Source organism: Corvus cornix, chromosome 4 (genome assembly GCF_000738735.6).
Source record: "Corvus cornix cornix isolate S_Up_H32 chromosome 4, ASM73873v5, whole genome shotgun sequence".
NCBI classification, from domain to species: Eukaryota; Metazoa; Chordata; class Aves; order Passeriformes; family Corvidae; genus Corvus; species Corvus cornix.
This window is the reverse complement of record NC_046334.1, coordinates 147,223-162,832: the sequence shown is the minus strand read 5'-3', so window position 1 is coordinate 162,832 and position 15,610 is coordinate 147,223. Positions and strand designations below refer to the sequence as shown.

Sequence of the window (15,610 nt, the reverse complement as noted above, 5' to 3'; positions counted from 1 at the left end):
TGGAAAACATAGCACAGTGTTAGTTCTGAACCTTGCACCCAGTGCAGCTCGAAGATTAGACCGTCCAAGGGGATTAAAGAAGATGACTGATTTAATCAGAATAATTCTTTTAATGATAACTTGCTGCATTTCTCCTCCCCCCACCTCCTTAAATGTCTAATAGTTTGCTTCCTGGATTCCCAGTGCATAAACCGACCATATTTTCTTCCTACAGGAAATGATCCAATTAAGTTGATGTATAATTGACAATGAACCGTTTAAGCTGATTTTGGCCTTGAAAAATCTTAACCACACACAGTCAGCTGGCTGACCCCCCTTTATCTGCAGAGGAGAGACAGCACTTAGGGAAAGGGAGGGAGCAGGCTGAGCACACTGCCCAAGGAAGCGTAGGGAGGCAGCCTAGCTCGAGGGTGCTGTGCAGGCTGGACAGAAGTAGGGATTACTTGAAAATCATGTAGTCCCCGATTGCTGCTCAGTACCCAAGCTGCAACCTGGCCCCTGAGACAGCAGGGTTCGTACAGCGGAGCTTGGTAAGCACTCACGTTAGAGACGTGGAACCAGCAGCGTTCTCCAGTGTCTAACCTTCGAGCACTATTGTGGCAGTAGGGAAGTTTCCCACCCTCCATAAACACAAACTCTGTTGCCTTATAGCAGGTACCAGCGGGTGATGCTGTTGGACTCGTGTGAGTTCGGTAATTCACCCTCCCCCAGTGCCAAACCCAGGTCAGCCTGAGGAAGTGCTGCTGACAGCACAGCTGGAGCAGAAGGCATCAGATTCATGGAGAGAGGCTGGAGCACATCTTTGGGAAGCCACTGCAGTAAGTTTTATAAACATAAAGGCTAAAATTGTTCCTCATATGAATAGCTCTTGCCTACCTCAACAAAACTGACTCCCCCTCGCTAGGCTTTAGTTTTGTCCCTGCTTGGGCACCAACTGGCTGTCCAACACAGTTCGGGGGCTTTCCTCCCTGCTGACTTCTTGGTGTTAGTAAGGCAAACAGGGACAGGTCTGCTTGTCACCAAGTCTTGTCAGCAGCCTACGGGCCCCACTCCCCTCTCTATGCTGAGCACCAGGGCACAGGAGTGGTGACAGTGAGTGTCACCACGCTCCAGATGAGAGGTGACTCCGTGAGGTACCGGCAGCGGCTGAGCGTGCCGCTGCCATGCACGGTTTGTGCAGCGGCTCCCTGCGGGCCCTGCTGCGCTGGCTGTCACCAAGCCATGTAACTCCAAAGGAGCAATGCATTGCCATGCACAGTGAGTGTCACAGGAACCATCCAGCTGACATGGAAACCCCCAGGATATGCCATAGATACCCTTCACTGGACTGCTCTTTGCAACAAGAGCAGACTTCCCTCTATTACCCACAGAGTTTTACTGGAGAGAATTTATACTTACACAGCAGAGAATTTATATTTTTACAGCACTCCCTGCTTATACTCCTTTGGCCAGAGTCTGATACTGGGTGAATCTACGCTTTTTTTAAGGACCTTGTGCGCATTTAATCCTTTGTTTAGCCTCACTGGTCCCAGCTGCACTCTTTGGATGGGTCTAAGTAAGTCCATGTCAGCCTGGGAGTTTGCATCCTGCAAACCCTGAGGTCTCCTCTCCCCTGGTCACCCCTTCCCCAGGAGGCAGATCCTTAAGAATCCCAGTTCGCGACTTTTCCTGGACAAGTTGACAGCTTTATGCTAAGCGTTAGGGTTTTTCCCCAAGAGGCTCAGCCAGCTTGGAGAGAATTTTGCTTCAATTTACAATGTTCTGGCTAGTGCAACTACTCAGTTCACATGACTTGATCTATTCTTTTTTTTTTTTTTGGTCCATTATGTCTAACAATGGGTTTCCCATGTAAAATGAGCAAAAAACCCCTGAGCACCCATAAAATGAACAAGCAGAAGGAGATTTTAGCAATTATATTTCTAGTCCTTTCCAGGCAGAAATTTTAAGAAATTTTGTAACACTGAAAGATAAAACAACTTTTTGCTGATCCTTTTTTGAACTGACAACTTCCTCTAAAGGTCTGCATGTCTCCGTTCCTGTAGCTTTATCTGATAAGTTTTTGTGGCATTTCCTAAGAACAAAATATATTTTAACTTCCTGTATTAAGCGCTGTCAACTTACTTTAGTATAAAAATGTGTTTGTCTACTTAGAGCTGTCACACACTCTAATAATGTTACTAAAGTGAACTCCCTTAATGTAACTTCTCAAGGTACCAGCCTTGTCCAATTCTGCCTGCAGAGACAACCAGACAACTTTCACTCACGAATCAGCAGGACCTGTGTTTAATTAAGGGTTTCATTTTCTTATCTAGTACTGATCTGCTGCATGGTGACAGAAATTGTGCCCTCCCAAAGCCTTCACTCTGTCCTGGCTGGCTCACAAGACTACGCTCCGTGTAATAATCAGCCAAACCCCATCAGTAACTGTTCCTCAGAGTGCAGTAACTTGCCTTCAGCGTTTTGCTTTTAAGCTCTAGAGTTTTTCTCAGATTTATTCACCCTGACAATGCTGTTTAGTTATGACTTTGTAAGCTAGGTATGAGCAATGCTGGAGAGCAGGAAACTTCGCAAAGCAGCCCCCTCTTCACGGGTCTGCACAGAGTTTTAGAACTGGTAGAGGATGTTATTCAGCAGAAACACAACGGCATGGAGGTGCTTCAACCCTTCTCCCTTCTCTGGGATTTCGTCAGATCTAATGTGAAAACATGGTGCGAGCTCTCTGGCATGTAACCCAGGGTTATTCTAAATGTTCATCTTGACTGTCTTGAATGTTAATCCCTGGTCATGATTAAACAGACTTTGTGTGTCTGTCCAGAGAAAATAAATTAGAATAGTTGCTTATACTGAAAGCAATTGCAGGAGCAGGTACTTGGATGATTCATCAGGTACTACAGATACTCTGTGCTAAAGCCCATCACTTTTTTTTTATTACCACTAACAAACGTAGATTAACTGCTCAGCTCTCCTGGAATACAGTACAAGTATAACAGGATAGCAGCCAAATAGTCTCTCATATCTGGAGATATCAATGTAGTAGAGGCTCCTGCATCATTCCTACTCACCAGTTCTGGGTTGTAGTTTTGCTCAGGGGTTTTAACTGCTGGGTTGCTGCCATTTCTGAAGACAATGTTTTTCTGAACAGAAATTGTTCAACAACATTCACGGAGGGTTTCACAACTGCGCCTTTGACTCTGTACTTTGAGCAATACTGCTGCATGTTTGCGACATACCTCCTTTTCCTCTGGCTTGAAATCAGCTTTCCCCTTTAGATCAGTGTCTCTGAGTCTGTATTCTCTAGCTAAGTTGCAAACTGAAATTAATTTATAATAGTGTCTAAAAAGGAAAACTGTGACTATTTCATGTTCAATTAGATCTACTTATCAGTGCTATAATGTTATAAGAACAAATTGTCACAATCATTCAAAACCCCTGCAAAGAAAACTGAGTATTAACTACAACATATCATAATATCCTATTAATACCGCCACCACACATGCATTAGAAAAAAAACCCACACACACAAAATCCAAACCAGCCAGAAACCCTACTGATGGATACTTCCATCCATGCTCTGTGGTAAAAGCCCAGTGTCCAGGCTGTAAATAAACCCTGAACCAACTCAGGAGCTCAGTCTGCAGAAGCGGACCTTGCATCTAGCTGTAGAACAGTGTACATCAGTTTGCTTCTTCTGTCCCTGCTAAGCTGTTACCTTGAAACAATGCATTTCCATTCCGTGTGTCTGGTCCTGTTCTACAGCTATGGTATGACCAATCTTACAGCCGGGTTTTTTGTAAGTGCCAGAAGAAGCTGGATTGAGGCTTGTGCAAACACCATCTGCCATATCTTATCAGAAAAGCTTCCCTCCCTGCTGACACAGAAGTGAAGGTGCTTTAAAGTTCCTGGGAGGTATAGGAGCGGCAGGCTGGCACTGCCACTATCCAGAGACTGCCCAAAAACACTTTGGCTGAGAATGCGGGTAGTGGGACACCCTACAGCTTATGCTAACCTTCCATGTGTTTGAATGACAGACTCTTCAAGTCGAGCTCCTCAGAAACCTCAAGCAACCGCACTTCTGCTGCTTCCTCAAAGGACAAGAAGAGTGGGGAGACCTGATCCCTCAGAAGGTGCCCATCTGCAGGTCAGTGACCCTCACTGGAGGGAAAACGCCGAACGCAAATGTCTTTACTCCTCTATCCCTGACATACTTATTTTAAAAGCAGTATCCTCGGAAACATAACGTCATCAGCTGGGGTTAAACATTTGGCTCTTATAAAAAAGCCCAGCACTGGCACCTCTAACATTTGCACCAGCAGCATAGCTGAGTTCTCTAAGTCTTTCAAATGGCATAGAATGAGATTTTAAATAGTAAAGGTTTTAGGCAGTACCACATGGGCTGCGCTGTCTTCTCAGGAGAATAAATGTCAATGCATCAAAAGATTGCTTGCCTGTCTTTAGAAAGTGCAAGGAAGATTCTGAAACTACATTTATCTTAAGTAACAAGAAGGAAAATAAGTTGTTGCATTACAGCATTCACAAAAACCACACTGCTCAAGGGAAGTGATAAATTCATGACTGTGTAGCATCCTGTATGTGAGTAGTATCCTTTTGTTGTTTAAAAAAAGAAAAGGAAAGGGAAATGAATGATAGTGGGCTCTCTCTCAGAAGAAGGATTTCATTATTGCTTTTGACTTTACTTCTGCCAGTAAGCCTGTTTGCACTGTGCTGCCTACCTGCAGCAGCAGCAGCACTGTTAACCTCGCATAAAAGACACAGCCTTCAGTCTAAAATGAGACAAGTAAATTTTGTGTCCACAACCACAGGTGTCTTAACACACAGCTGAAACAGTGTTAAGCCACTGATCACAACCAAAATGTTTCTCTTCAATCCCTTCCCGCAAACCACAGCAATTGGCTGAATGGCCTCATCTCACCAATGGGAGTTTCTCATGCCATGCTGGCAAGTGGAACTGAGCTTTACCACTTATTGGGAGAACAAGTGGTTAAAGTCATGGATTTAAAACACTCCTCTCTGTATGCAAAGATTCGGCTAATTCCTAAATTGCACTTATTCCCCAGGATTTTAACGAGTTGTTCTCAACTCGCCCGGAGTTAACAGTCTCCATTTTTTCCGGACTAAACCCAAAGCAGCCATTCATCAGAGCATCCGCCGCACTTCCCACACGAACACCCCTCTCCTCGTGAGGAGTCCTCAAACTCCACACGAGGTCTGAGCATGAATAACTGCAGGAGGCGCAAGCAGTGCTGATTTACAGAACTGCATCTCTAAGGTAAGGGGGAGGGAACTTCATCTACTGCAACTACTGCCTTAGGAACCAGTTCTGCCTAGAAAAGGAAGTGGGACTGGAGACTATGCTCTAATCTTGAGGAAATGTAAAACTTATTGCCTGGTACTCACAGAATTGATTATCCCCTTAAGTGCTTGGAATCCTCCAGTGACAGGGAAGACTTGCTCTTTCACGTCAGCAATTCTTTCCAGCTTTGGAGAGAAAATGCATGCAAACACGTGAATCATCTGGCAAACTAAATTCATCATGCTGCTTTACACCCTTAAAATTTAAATGGATGTCTAAAAGCAACCCTCATCAACTCTGCAAAGAGAAGGAAACTTTAGAGCTCTCTCACAGCTAAGAGTTTTCTGAACTGGAGGATATACCACAGCTGACTGCAGCTAACAAAATGGTGGCTAATCATCGTGGCAAACATCACACTGAAGAAACCTTTCAGGGCCTGTATCTTGGCAGTGATTTTGTACCTCTGTCCAGAATTACCTTCCCTGTTTGCTCTGCCTTTCACTAAAAACCCTTTCTCTGCATCTTCTGCAGGAAGGAGCCTTTTGTGTACCTCTCCATTAAAGCCACTTTGAGCGAACAGCAGTAGCTACAGCCTTCACTGGGACACAGCAACTCTGGAAGAGCTTTTCAATGAAGGCCATGAAGCCCGTGCTCTTTTCCTTATCCCAAGACTGTTGCATATGCACTGCTGGAATCTTGTCTACAGCTCCTCTGTTCATGTGGTCAGTACCCTGACCTGGTTGCCATTCGAATGAGAGGGGCTTGCCTGCACCCTCTCTGTTGGCAGCTCCCACTTAACAAGGGGATTTCCAATGGGTCTCCTTGGCAGTGAGCACGACACCAACACGTCCTGTTTATGTCTACGTACACATCTGAGCGTGTTTCCTGAGCCAGAGAAGACATTACACTGCCTAATGTAAGTAAAATTAAATTTCCATACTACTTAACATTAACTCTGCAAAACCCTGGGTTCAGGTACTGCCCAGGACTCTAAAATAGTAATGTTCTTATTCTTACCTGTTCCTGTTCAAAATCCTGGACACCAACACAGTAAACTCTCGCTCCAAGCTCTCTGGATTTCCTTGCCTGTGGCATCATAGAACAGAGAAATAAGCATTTTATTTATTCAACAGGCAGCACCCAAACTCTGCAGAGCATGACGTATTTCCAGCTCATGCTCACCTCCTTCTCTGCATACAAGGGAATCTGACCGTCCAGCTTGCCATCGGTCAGTGCAATGATGATACTAGAGAACCTCGAGGCCCCTTGCTGCGCAATTTGCACATTGGCCTGAAAACAACAAAAAAAAATTATCCACCTGAAAACCACACCTAAACTTTTAACCGTGATGCATCTTCTAAGCATCTAATACAACATCTGAAGTAACAGCCTCATCCTCACCTCAAGCCTCTCTCTCCTGACAATCCTCTGACTCCCTTGAACTCACTACCAGCAGGGAAATCCCTCATCAGTCCTTTTCAGCCACCATTGAGCCCATCTCCAAAGCACTGGGGTCACTGAGCCGTCAACCCTTGCCAACACGCAGCTCTTCCGGGACACATCTCTTCAAATCCACTGTTAGGATTTCCTTTGCTATCCCCCAGATTTCAAACACAGTCAGTAGGTTCCAAGATATAAAAAGAATGACTTAAAACTATTTTTTTTTCTTAAAACAGCAACAAAATTCTCTTTGCCCAGCTTTTCAGTGCACAGGTCCTGGCTACGAATGTGGCTCTACAGCCATAGAGGAAGAACTGATTCGTCTGTAACAGTGAAAGCTTACACCCTCACCTTCAGGGCCAGGGCTTTCACCAAAACTGCATTACTTGAAGTAAGAAAATATAAGCAGCTGGGAGCTCCGTAATTAAGACAGTGCAAAATGAAGAGCGTTTGTCTCGCAAACGCTGCTCGCTGCGGTAAACTCTCCCCAAGGAGAGCGCTCTGGAAGGCACCACAAGCCCTGCAGCCCTACCGAGCTGCATGTGATTATTTACGATGACACTGGGATGCTGGGTGAGCTCTGAGATCCACGACACAGATCCGTGCTCTGTGAGAAGGAGCAAGTCAGAGAAATTCCATATGGCAAATTGCTGTGATGGCTCACCATCTTCTGCATGGGATTTGCAGAGTGTCTGGGCAACCCTGGGACCACTTAGGCAACCAGAAAGATTTGAGCGTAACAGACTGAGGTGTACAATCAATCCATTTATGTTACAGGTTGTTACCCAAAGGGTGAGAACAGAGGATGTGTTGATTGCAAGAAGATGAGTAAAACCTACCTGTTTTAGTCCTTCATGTATGTATGTCTCACCTGCTGGTACCACCTCCTCCAGATCCTTAAGACCTTTCTTGATTTTCTCTCTGCAAACAAAAAAACAAGTAAGAGACCGTTAGTGTGACCTGAAGAGGGGAAAGGGTGTAATTTATCAATTGAAAAAAAGTATTTGTCCTCAAGGAGAACTGAAATGAAAAGCTGTAAATTAGAGCCTTTAGCTAGCATCCCACGTGGAGGCAGACTGTGTATTCATGACAGAAGTGGCGCTGTGTGAACAGGTATTTCAGACCTATCTAATGCAATATGCTTCAGTGAGTCAAAAAGCTGGAATCAAAGAAAATGTTCAGGTGGAGCAGACATTGCAAAGAGGTGGTAAAACCTCAGCATTACAAAGCCCAGTGGAAATTCTGTTACATTAGGTCTATTTTGTTACTTTAAACCAACTTTGCTTCCAATCACACTGCAATCAAAGAAATCCCCAAAAACAGCAGTTCTATTTCAACAGAATCTTCCAGGCCAATATGCAGGAATTTAACCACGTAGAACTGAACTGCAACAATTAAAACCTTTGCCCTGAAGAAAATATCAATAGGCAAAGGCAGCATTTGCAAGACACCTTTTGTGCCCATGGGAAAAGAGCAGGATTGAGGGTAGTTTTTAATTTTTTACTGTCACTACCTTTTCGTGTGACCTTTCATAAGACATCCCACACAGATCCACAGCTCACTTAGATTTAACAGGAGAATACAACTGCACCATGATTTCTCATGAGCAGTACAGCAGATCCATCTATAAGGTGCTCATTAACTATGGGGATGAAAGGGAAGAAGTCGATAGACAGCACCACAGGAATTATTTCCAGTGAAAACAGCACAAGTGAGGGGAACAAAGGCAGAGACTACTGAAAGAATCAAATCTGGAGGGCCTTCAGTCTTCTGCAAGCACAGTTTCAGCAAAGTCCATGGAAAGTCATGCTAGGAAAGGATAAGCAAAAACTAAGAAGGGGCAAAATTTGGGCCAGAATATATAGAACACTGTGACAAATCTAGGTGAGAAAGAGGAACCCAGCAGGGGTGAGGAGATGGAGGGAAAATACATCGCGGGATGCGTGAAAGCTTTCCTTAGCCCAGACCAAATGAGAAAGAATGCATATGCCACACTGCCTGAACGCCACCCACTCGTCATTTGTTCCACGGATGGGCTTCCTCTATGTTTAGCAGCTCTGTTCCAAAGTACAATCCATAGCTGGAATAAGCTCCCCATCACAGGATCCACTGAGACAATCAGGGAGAGGAGGGAGTAAAAGAGAAATGTGGCATTGAATGTATGGAAGGGAACAAGTTATGTAAGATAATACAATCTGTTTGATCCAAATATTTTACATTCAGCATCTATAGAAACAACTTGCAAGTGATCATGTACGAACGCAGATTATAAACCACAGAGTTGGTGCTTGCCAGAAATGAGTGGCAGCACATCACAGGCGTTAGTGCTCTGCTGCCAAGAAACAAGCAGCAACTCAAGTCCCAGTTTTCTGAAACAGATTTCATTTTGCAAAAATAGCTTTTGTACAATCAGTTCGGTTTTATTTATCTGCAATGTCTTGTGACCCGGTCACACAGCAATCTCTGGTGTTGCCAGGCCTCTGCCTACAAGGGGTTCCAGGAAAATCTTTGGTAGCATGAGTTTTTTTAGCTGCATTTAATCAGGCACCATCTCTTGCCCTCAGGGCACAGCTGCACTAGACAGACCTAGACAGATGCAGCCAGATGTGAACTCGCTCCACGCGTTCTCCAAGCTGGTCAAGTGCAAGCGGGTCCTGGTCCAGATGTCAGAAGGCCAGTGTGGATGCAGGACTTGGGGCCCCAGAACCAGCAGGAGAGGTGAGCTCCATCACACTAAAACTCACCCCTGGCTGGTTTGGAGGCTGGGCACGGGGGTTCGTGCCTGCCTGCACTGTCCCGATAATGGGACTCGGCAGTCAACCAGCCACAGCACTCAGGACCCCCCGGTCCTGCTCCCCAGTGCTCTCACAACTTCCCTTTCTCCAGTTTCTGTAAGGCTTTTTGGTAGCCATGGAAATCCCCAGGGAAGTTCTGGTTTTATAACTCATCTGTACCCTGACAGCAGAGCCCTGCCCTCAGCTTGGATGCCTGGACATCTCACAGCACAGCTGAGGAATACTAACAAAGGCTGAGGGCCACTGGCTTTGTGGTGCAAGTCAGAAAAGGGAGGGAGGTAGAAGAGGCAAAACAGAATCAGCAACTCGCAGCCTGTCTGTGTTTGGGCTGAATAAGTGCAAATTTAATATCTTTTCCCCACTCAGCATATGTGCTGCAGCCCATTTCTGTGTTTTAGCACAGGCACAACTAATTTTTAATAGCTACCCCGTCTGTTCTCTCTCTAAGCTGTGTAACTGCCTCAGACAGCTCTTCCAGCAGCAGCCAGGCAAACACAGCTGTTAATATCCACACAGATTCCAGAACGGGTGTTCTTAGCTCCTCTGGGTGGGGGACAGTATCCTGTATGTCTTTCCCGTGGTGCATTCCACCTACTGAAGTGCTGGAATCTTGAATTATCTCAGTGTGTTGAGCATACGAGTGCTGGCAGGAGATGGTGGCTCTCACTGAGCATGTATTTATAGTGAGAAATGTGGCTGGGTGCTGCAAGGCAACGGGCTCATCTCTAACAAACGAAGGCAAACGAAACAGGTACTCGGGGTTTACTGCTAAGAAGGCTGTACAGTAAACAGGAAAACACACCGACGTGTCAGTGAAACCAAGAGGGGAAGTGTTCTTTGACAAAAAGGGATGGCTGCATCCCTGACAAGGCGAGCTGTCGTACTGGTGAAAGGAAACCCTGCACGAGCCTCCTCAGATGCGCCATTTGGAGGAGACTCATGCTTTCTGGGCCTCTTAAATACTACAGAGGGTTGGTTCAATTATAGCAATTACTCTGCTTCAAACTTGAGGCCTCCTGCACAGGCTCCAGATGGAAACCACATCAATGGCCAACTCTGCTATACTTGATACACCCAGCAGAACGCACTCTCTGCAGATGAGTCTGTTTTGGCAAGCTGTTTTGGACCCAACAGGTAGCAGGGGTAGCTCACGTGACTGAGCCTCCAAGCGCATCCATGTCTTGCACATCCCTGTGAAACCAGGAGCAGTAAGTGCACTGCCGGACTAGGGACAAGGACGGTACAGTTGGTCATGTACCAGGTACTCAAGCATCCTACTTTTCCACCTTCACTAACACAATCTCTTTATCTCTGGCGGGAGTTTCACCCAGGCAGAGCCAGCAGGGCTCGTCCTGGCCACGGGCACCGGTCAGTGCTGCCAAAGCAGGCTCACAGAAGCCTGGACTGCTGCTGGCCAAAAGAGAACAAAGGCAACATCGTGCCAGCTGGATGGTATTCCTGAGTGTATCCACTGTCCCAAACCCCTTGCTTTCCAACACTGAGCCCCAAAGGTGAGAGCACCAATCTTTGTTTACCACTTATTGCACAGTTTCCAGCTGAACTTCACGAACGTGTGTGTTTCAAATGGGCTTAAACCATCGTGAGAAGGCTTTTCCATCTGGGTGTTGTTGTTAGTCTATGGATTTATTATAGCACTGTGTGTACCGTGATTAACAATGACTTCTCTTTCCAGAGTTAGTCACAGAGCACTGTTCACACTCAAAAAATATTTGGCAATTTGGGGGCTTCGGCACTATTCTGTGGCCTTCTTTATATCCACAGCTTTATTGTGCAGTAAACCCAGCAAGAACTTTGCCCAAACAATCAGAAGGCTAAGGCTTTCCAAACAAAAAATACTGCCCTACTTCGATCTAACTGCTGGGAAGAAATAGTGGTTTCCTGACATTTGGGAATTAGCAGGTAAGCCAGGGCGAAAACATGCCTGCAAGTCCAAAGTGCACGTAACAAACCAAGGCCATAATATCCCATAATCACCCCCACAAACACCCATCCCCAGAACTGCACTGCGCTTAGTGTCCTTATCTTCTCTTGGGAACAACGGGGGCCAGGCAGTCTCAGTATTTTTCCTCTGTTGACCTCTTTAGTATTTAAAAGGACAGCTGCTCCAACTGTATCTATCCGTCCTTACCTATGTACATACGGTCACAGTTACCAGTCTCCTTCTCCCTTCTCCTTGTAATTCCTCCTGAACAAGAAGGGTGGCACTTCCCTTCCCCTGACACACTCGCAAGAGATCAGCCAGCCCTGAACTAGAGCCAAGTCCCCCAAGGGAACCCACTAGAACTGCAGAGGTTCTTTGTGTGCTTTACACGACGTTCTGAAAAAAACACGATTCTGTCTGTGGCTCCAAGTGTGCCACAGACAGGCAGTGAAAAAGACGCTTGTGTCCCCATGGCGGGGTTCCAGCACCCTGCCCAGCATTTCAAATGGTCTGTGTGCTATCAGTGCTGCCTCTCATGCTTGATAAGGAACAGGCTACTGACAGCCTATTAAAATGGAGAGAAAGGACCTCATTGACTTCAGCAGGCCTCAGAACAGGCTTAAGTGTCCTTTCCTGACCCCTCTCAAGCCATCTGGAAAGATGGCTTATAAGCTTGTCTCTGCCCACAGAGAGCAGATCCGATATCGCCGTCCGGATGGGGGGAAGTGGCTGTGCTCAAGTCAGACCACTTTTTAAATGCTAAAAGAGAAGGGGCTCAGAATTGAGTTTTTAGACGTCTCGGATGTCAGCTACATTTCTGTAGCATGACATGTGTCTGTTACCAGTGGCAGGTCTTTTCAGGAAGTCTTGTACTTGCTGTTATGTAGTATTTAAAACAAACAAACCCACAGCAGAACTAACCAACTACAGCAGACCACATTTTGCACTGACCCTACTAACGAGAGCAGAAAGGAAGGACCACCTCACTTCCACCCTGCCACAGTTCTGTGGAATGATTCTAAATGGTTTATCCATGTGTTCAAAACCCAGAAGGTTGCGCACTGCAGTAGCTTCTGGACAGAAGGGAAAGAGCAGAGGTTGTGTTGGTTTTGAAAAGGCTGAGAGGACACCAAAGGACTCTGACACTGTCCTCCGCTGAGAGCACTCATTCCACAAGACGATTTCCCAATTTCTGTGAGTTCGGTAACTATTTTTGCAACATTCTCTTCTCTTCTCCTCTTCTCTTCTCTTCTCTTCTCTTCTCTTCTCTTCTCTTCTCTTCTCTTCTCTTCTCTTCTCTTCTCTTTTCTCTTCTCTTCTCTTCTCTTCTCTTCTCTTCTCCTTGTTTCCCCCCACCCATCCTTAAGCTATCCTAGCTGCTAATCCTTACTTGCTTTAGAAATCAGAGTGAGCAGCCTTGAATTCCAATGCCTTTGAAACCATCCAGTGAAAGTTCAGGCGCATCCATACATCACCACAGCGCCAGAAGGACCTCACACCCTTCAAGTGGCACCAACCCTACTGTCTAAAACAGATTCTGAAGTCCAGATTAGGAAATACAAAGCAAGATACTTACCTTATGTGAGAATATGGGAAACATTTATTTACCATTTTATGCTTTTCCTAGACACGAAAAACTCCTGATAACCATTCTAGGGACGCTGCTTTACAGAAGCAAATGTAAGAATCATTCTCACACTATGCCAAGGGAGATGAAGAGTCACACAGAGATGAAAACATTACTGGTGGTTTTTCTGCAAAGCAGTGGCAGAGTTAACATCAAGGATTTGTTTCCCATCATTCCTCTCCTTCCTTTTTTATGGCTATCCAACGATATGGTCACAAAATTAAATCAGCTCTGTAGGGAGGCTTCATGACTGGCCACCACTTAAGAGGTATCAGTTGTTGTTCTGTATCTGTTACTGCTCCTCTGATTCAGTAAGGGCAGAGGGAGGGAGGGAGGAAGGAAATTAAAAAAAGCAGTGCACTAACCTGTCTCCAGTTAGCGGCATAATGACATGTGCCTGGGTGGAAAACACGATAAACGACAGTCTCATCTTGGGGCTTTAGAAAAGGGAAAGAAGACAAAAACACATTTCAGAGAAACATACAGATGCCCAGCATTTCATTCACTTATTCAGGTTTCATTCACGTGATCTTTATCCTCCAGATGCCTAGGAACGTACTTCTGAACTACAAACACAAAATGAGAGGAGTTAAAGGAGTTTTGCCCATCTTCTCCTTACCCAGATGCTTGGGGAACAAAGTAGCAGAATTATTACTCTCTCCCACATGACTAGTCTCCAGTGATGTGGCCTCCCCACACACAGAAGGTAAAGCACATCCTTTGGAATTGTCAGGGCCACTGGTGTAACACCAAGGCAGGGAAACCACTTGGTTCTCTCCTGCTCCTTTGGGTGCTAACCAGACACATTTCCCATCTTTGAAACTGACCCTGTCAATTTTCCCTTTTCTTTCAGGATGACACAATGTCTATTTCCAGCTCTGTTTATCAAATCCTCCCAGTCACAGAACCAGCACCTACTGACTGCCTCAGGCCTGAGAAAGCAGCATGCAGACTCTTCCAGAGTGAGACTGGTTTTGTTTCTCTGACCAGACACTTGTGAGACTTGAAAACTTCTTCCTTAAAAGCATCCAGGAAATCTCATGGTAAAAACCAATGTTGTATGAATTCATTTTATTAAGGAATTCAATCCTTTTTTCTTTTTTTTTTAATTTATTTTTAAGAAGGTCACCTCTTTCTTTGCACAAGGTTACAGGGAATCATATCTAATTAGCAGTGGAAAATGCTTAGGAGTTGCTCTGATGCTCTGGAGGCCCAAGACAGGAACTTTCCCAAGGTAAGTTGTAACATCTCTCCTACATGACTTTAAATTTCATTCATCACAATTTTAATATATTCAATAACTTTGTAATTCACTGTGTATGAGTATCAGCATTAATTAATCAGGTTAAGATTAGTAAGGACTTAACACTTGTAAAGCTGAATGGCCATATGTTTTCAGTTCACTGATGTCAATGATGCAACTTAAAATTATTGACATCAAGGGAATATAAGTACTGCAAGTCTGCACAGAACTGCACGGACCTTGGATTTAAGATCCAGGCTTGCAGTCTATCCATAATGGCTCTGCATACCAAAATATGAGATGCTCTAAATTAAATCAGAATTGAAACCAAGGGATTATCACCCTTTTGAACTGCCAAAAAAACCCAAGTACTTGCAATCCCCACCTCCGGTAATTGCATCACCGCCTACCTATTACCGCGAGACTTCCCTGTCGGAGATGCGCCTCCACGTGCAATAGCCTCCAAGCTATGTTTTAGACAACTTCTCTTCAAGATCCCCACAAAACCATTCTCTCCACAAGCCAGCCCACCCATGCCTCCTCTGTGAGCACTCGGACTCTGGGATGGGAATGCAGCCAGACCTCCACACAAGTGTTGCAAGAGGGAGTGTCACTTGGCTGGAGAAGATGCTGAACTGAAAGATTTCCACTGAACAAGCACCACACTCTCAGGGGGGGCAAATGTTTTACCACCTACCAAAAGAAGTCCTGCTTTGATATCAGGCTCTCTTTTTCCATTGTTTTTTTGTTGTGGTTTTTTTTTAATTCCAGAGCTTACAAAACAACTTTGAAAAGTTTCTGTCACCCCCTTGACAGAAGTTTTATGTAAGTTTACAGAAGATTTGCTTTTGACAAGATAAAAATAAGCAATATTTAGTTATAAAAGCCTAATTGTACCCTTTTATTAGCAAGCCAAGATCACAACTGCACTCTGCACTCAGTTTTCCTTAGCAAAACCTACCACACCATCTCTGCCTGTGTATGGTGGGGGATTACTTTGGTTTATTCTGGATTTTGTCGTAGGGTTTTTTAAAGCAAAGCACTGCAATCCTCAGCTGTTTGTACAGAGCAGTCAGCCAGGATTTATAGCTATTTCAAGAGGAGCTGGACTTGCCCGGCAACACCGCTGACAGTAACAAAGTTAATTACATGTAAGTACAACAAATGCCCTGGTTACATGGCATGGGCTTCCTCTGCGTTTGAGCTTTAACACTGCTGTCTTCCTTTTGACCTGCACTATACATTTACACAT

At 45.1% G+C, this 15,610-nt stretch overlaps 1 protein-coding gene and 2 long non-coding RNA genes across 4 annotated transcripts in view; 2 read left to right on the top strand and 1 right to left on the bottom strand.

The window, feature by feature from the left end:
• ANTXR2 (ANTXR cell adhesion molecule 2) overlaps positions 1-15,610 on the bottom strand; it is a 79,300-nt gene that overhangs the window by 62,496 nt on the left and 1,194 nt on the right. For both annotated transcript variants that reach the window (XM_039550781.1, XM_039550783.1), the window contains exons 3-7: positions 13,481-13,552; positions 7,591-7,672; positions 6,494-6,601; positions 6,329-6,397; positions 5,416-5,496 (exon numbers count right to left, since the gene is read on the bottom strand). In XM_039550781.1, the coding sequence (XP_039406715.1) occupies positions 5,416-5,496; positions 6,329-6,397; positions 6,494-6,601; positions 7,591-7,672; positions 13,481-13,552 (412 nt within the window). The remainder of the gene's footprint in view (positions 1-5,415; positions 5,497-6,328; positions 6,398-6,493; positions 6,602-7,590; positions 7,673-13,480; positions 13,553-15,610) is intronic.
• On the top strand, positions 658-6,343 carry LOC109143220. The gene is made up of 4 exons (XR_002043236.2): positions 658-818; positions 4,029-4,138; positions 5,076-5,287; positions 5,843-6,343. It is a non-coding gene; the product is annotated as an uncharacterized LOC109143220 (long non-coding RNA).
• On the top strand, positions 13,659-15,463 carry LOC120409880. The gene is made up of 4 exons (XR_005601737.1): positions 13,659-13,821; positions 13,969-14,158; positions 14,262-14,349; positions 15,382-15,463. It is a non-coding gene; the product is annotated as an uncharacterized LOC120409880 (long non-coding RNA).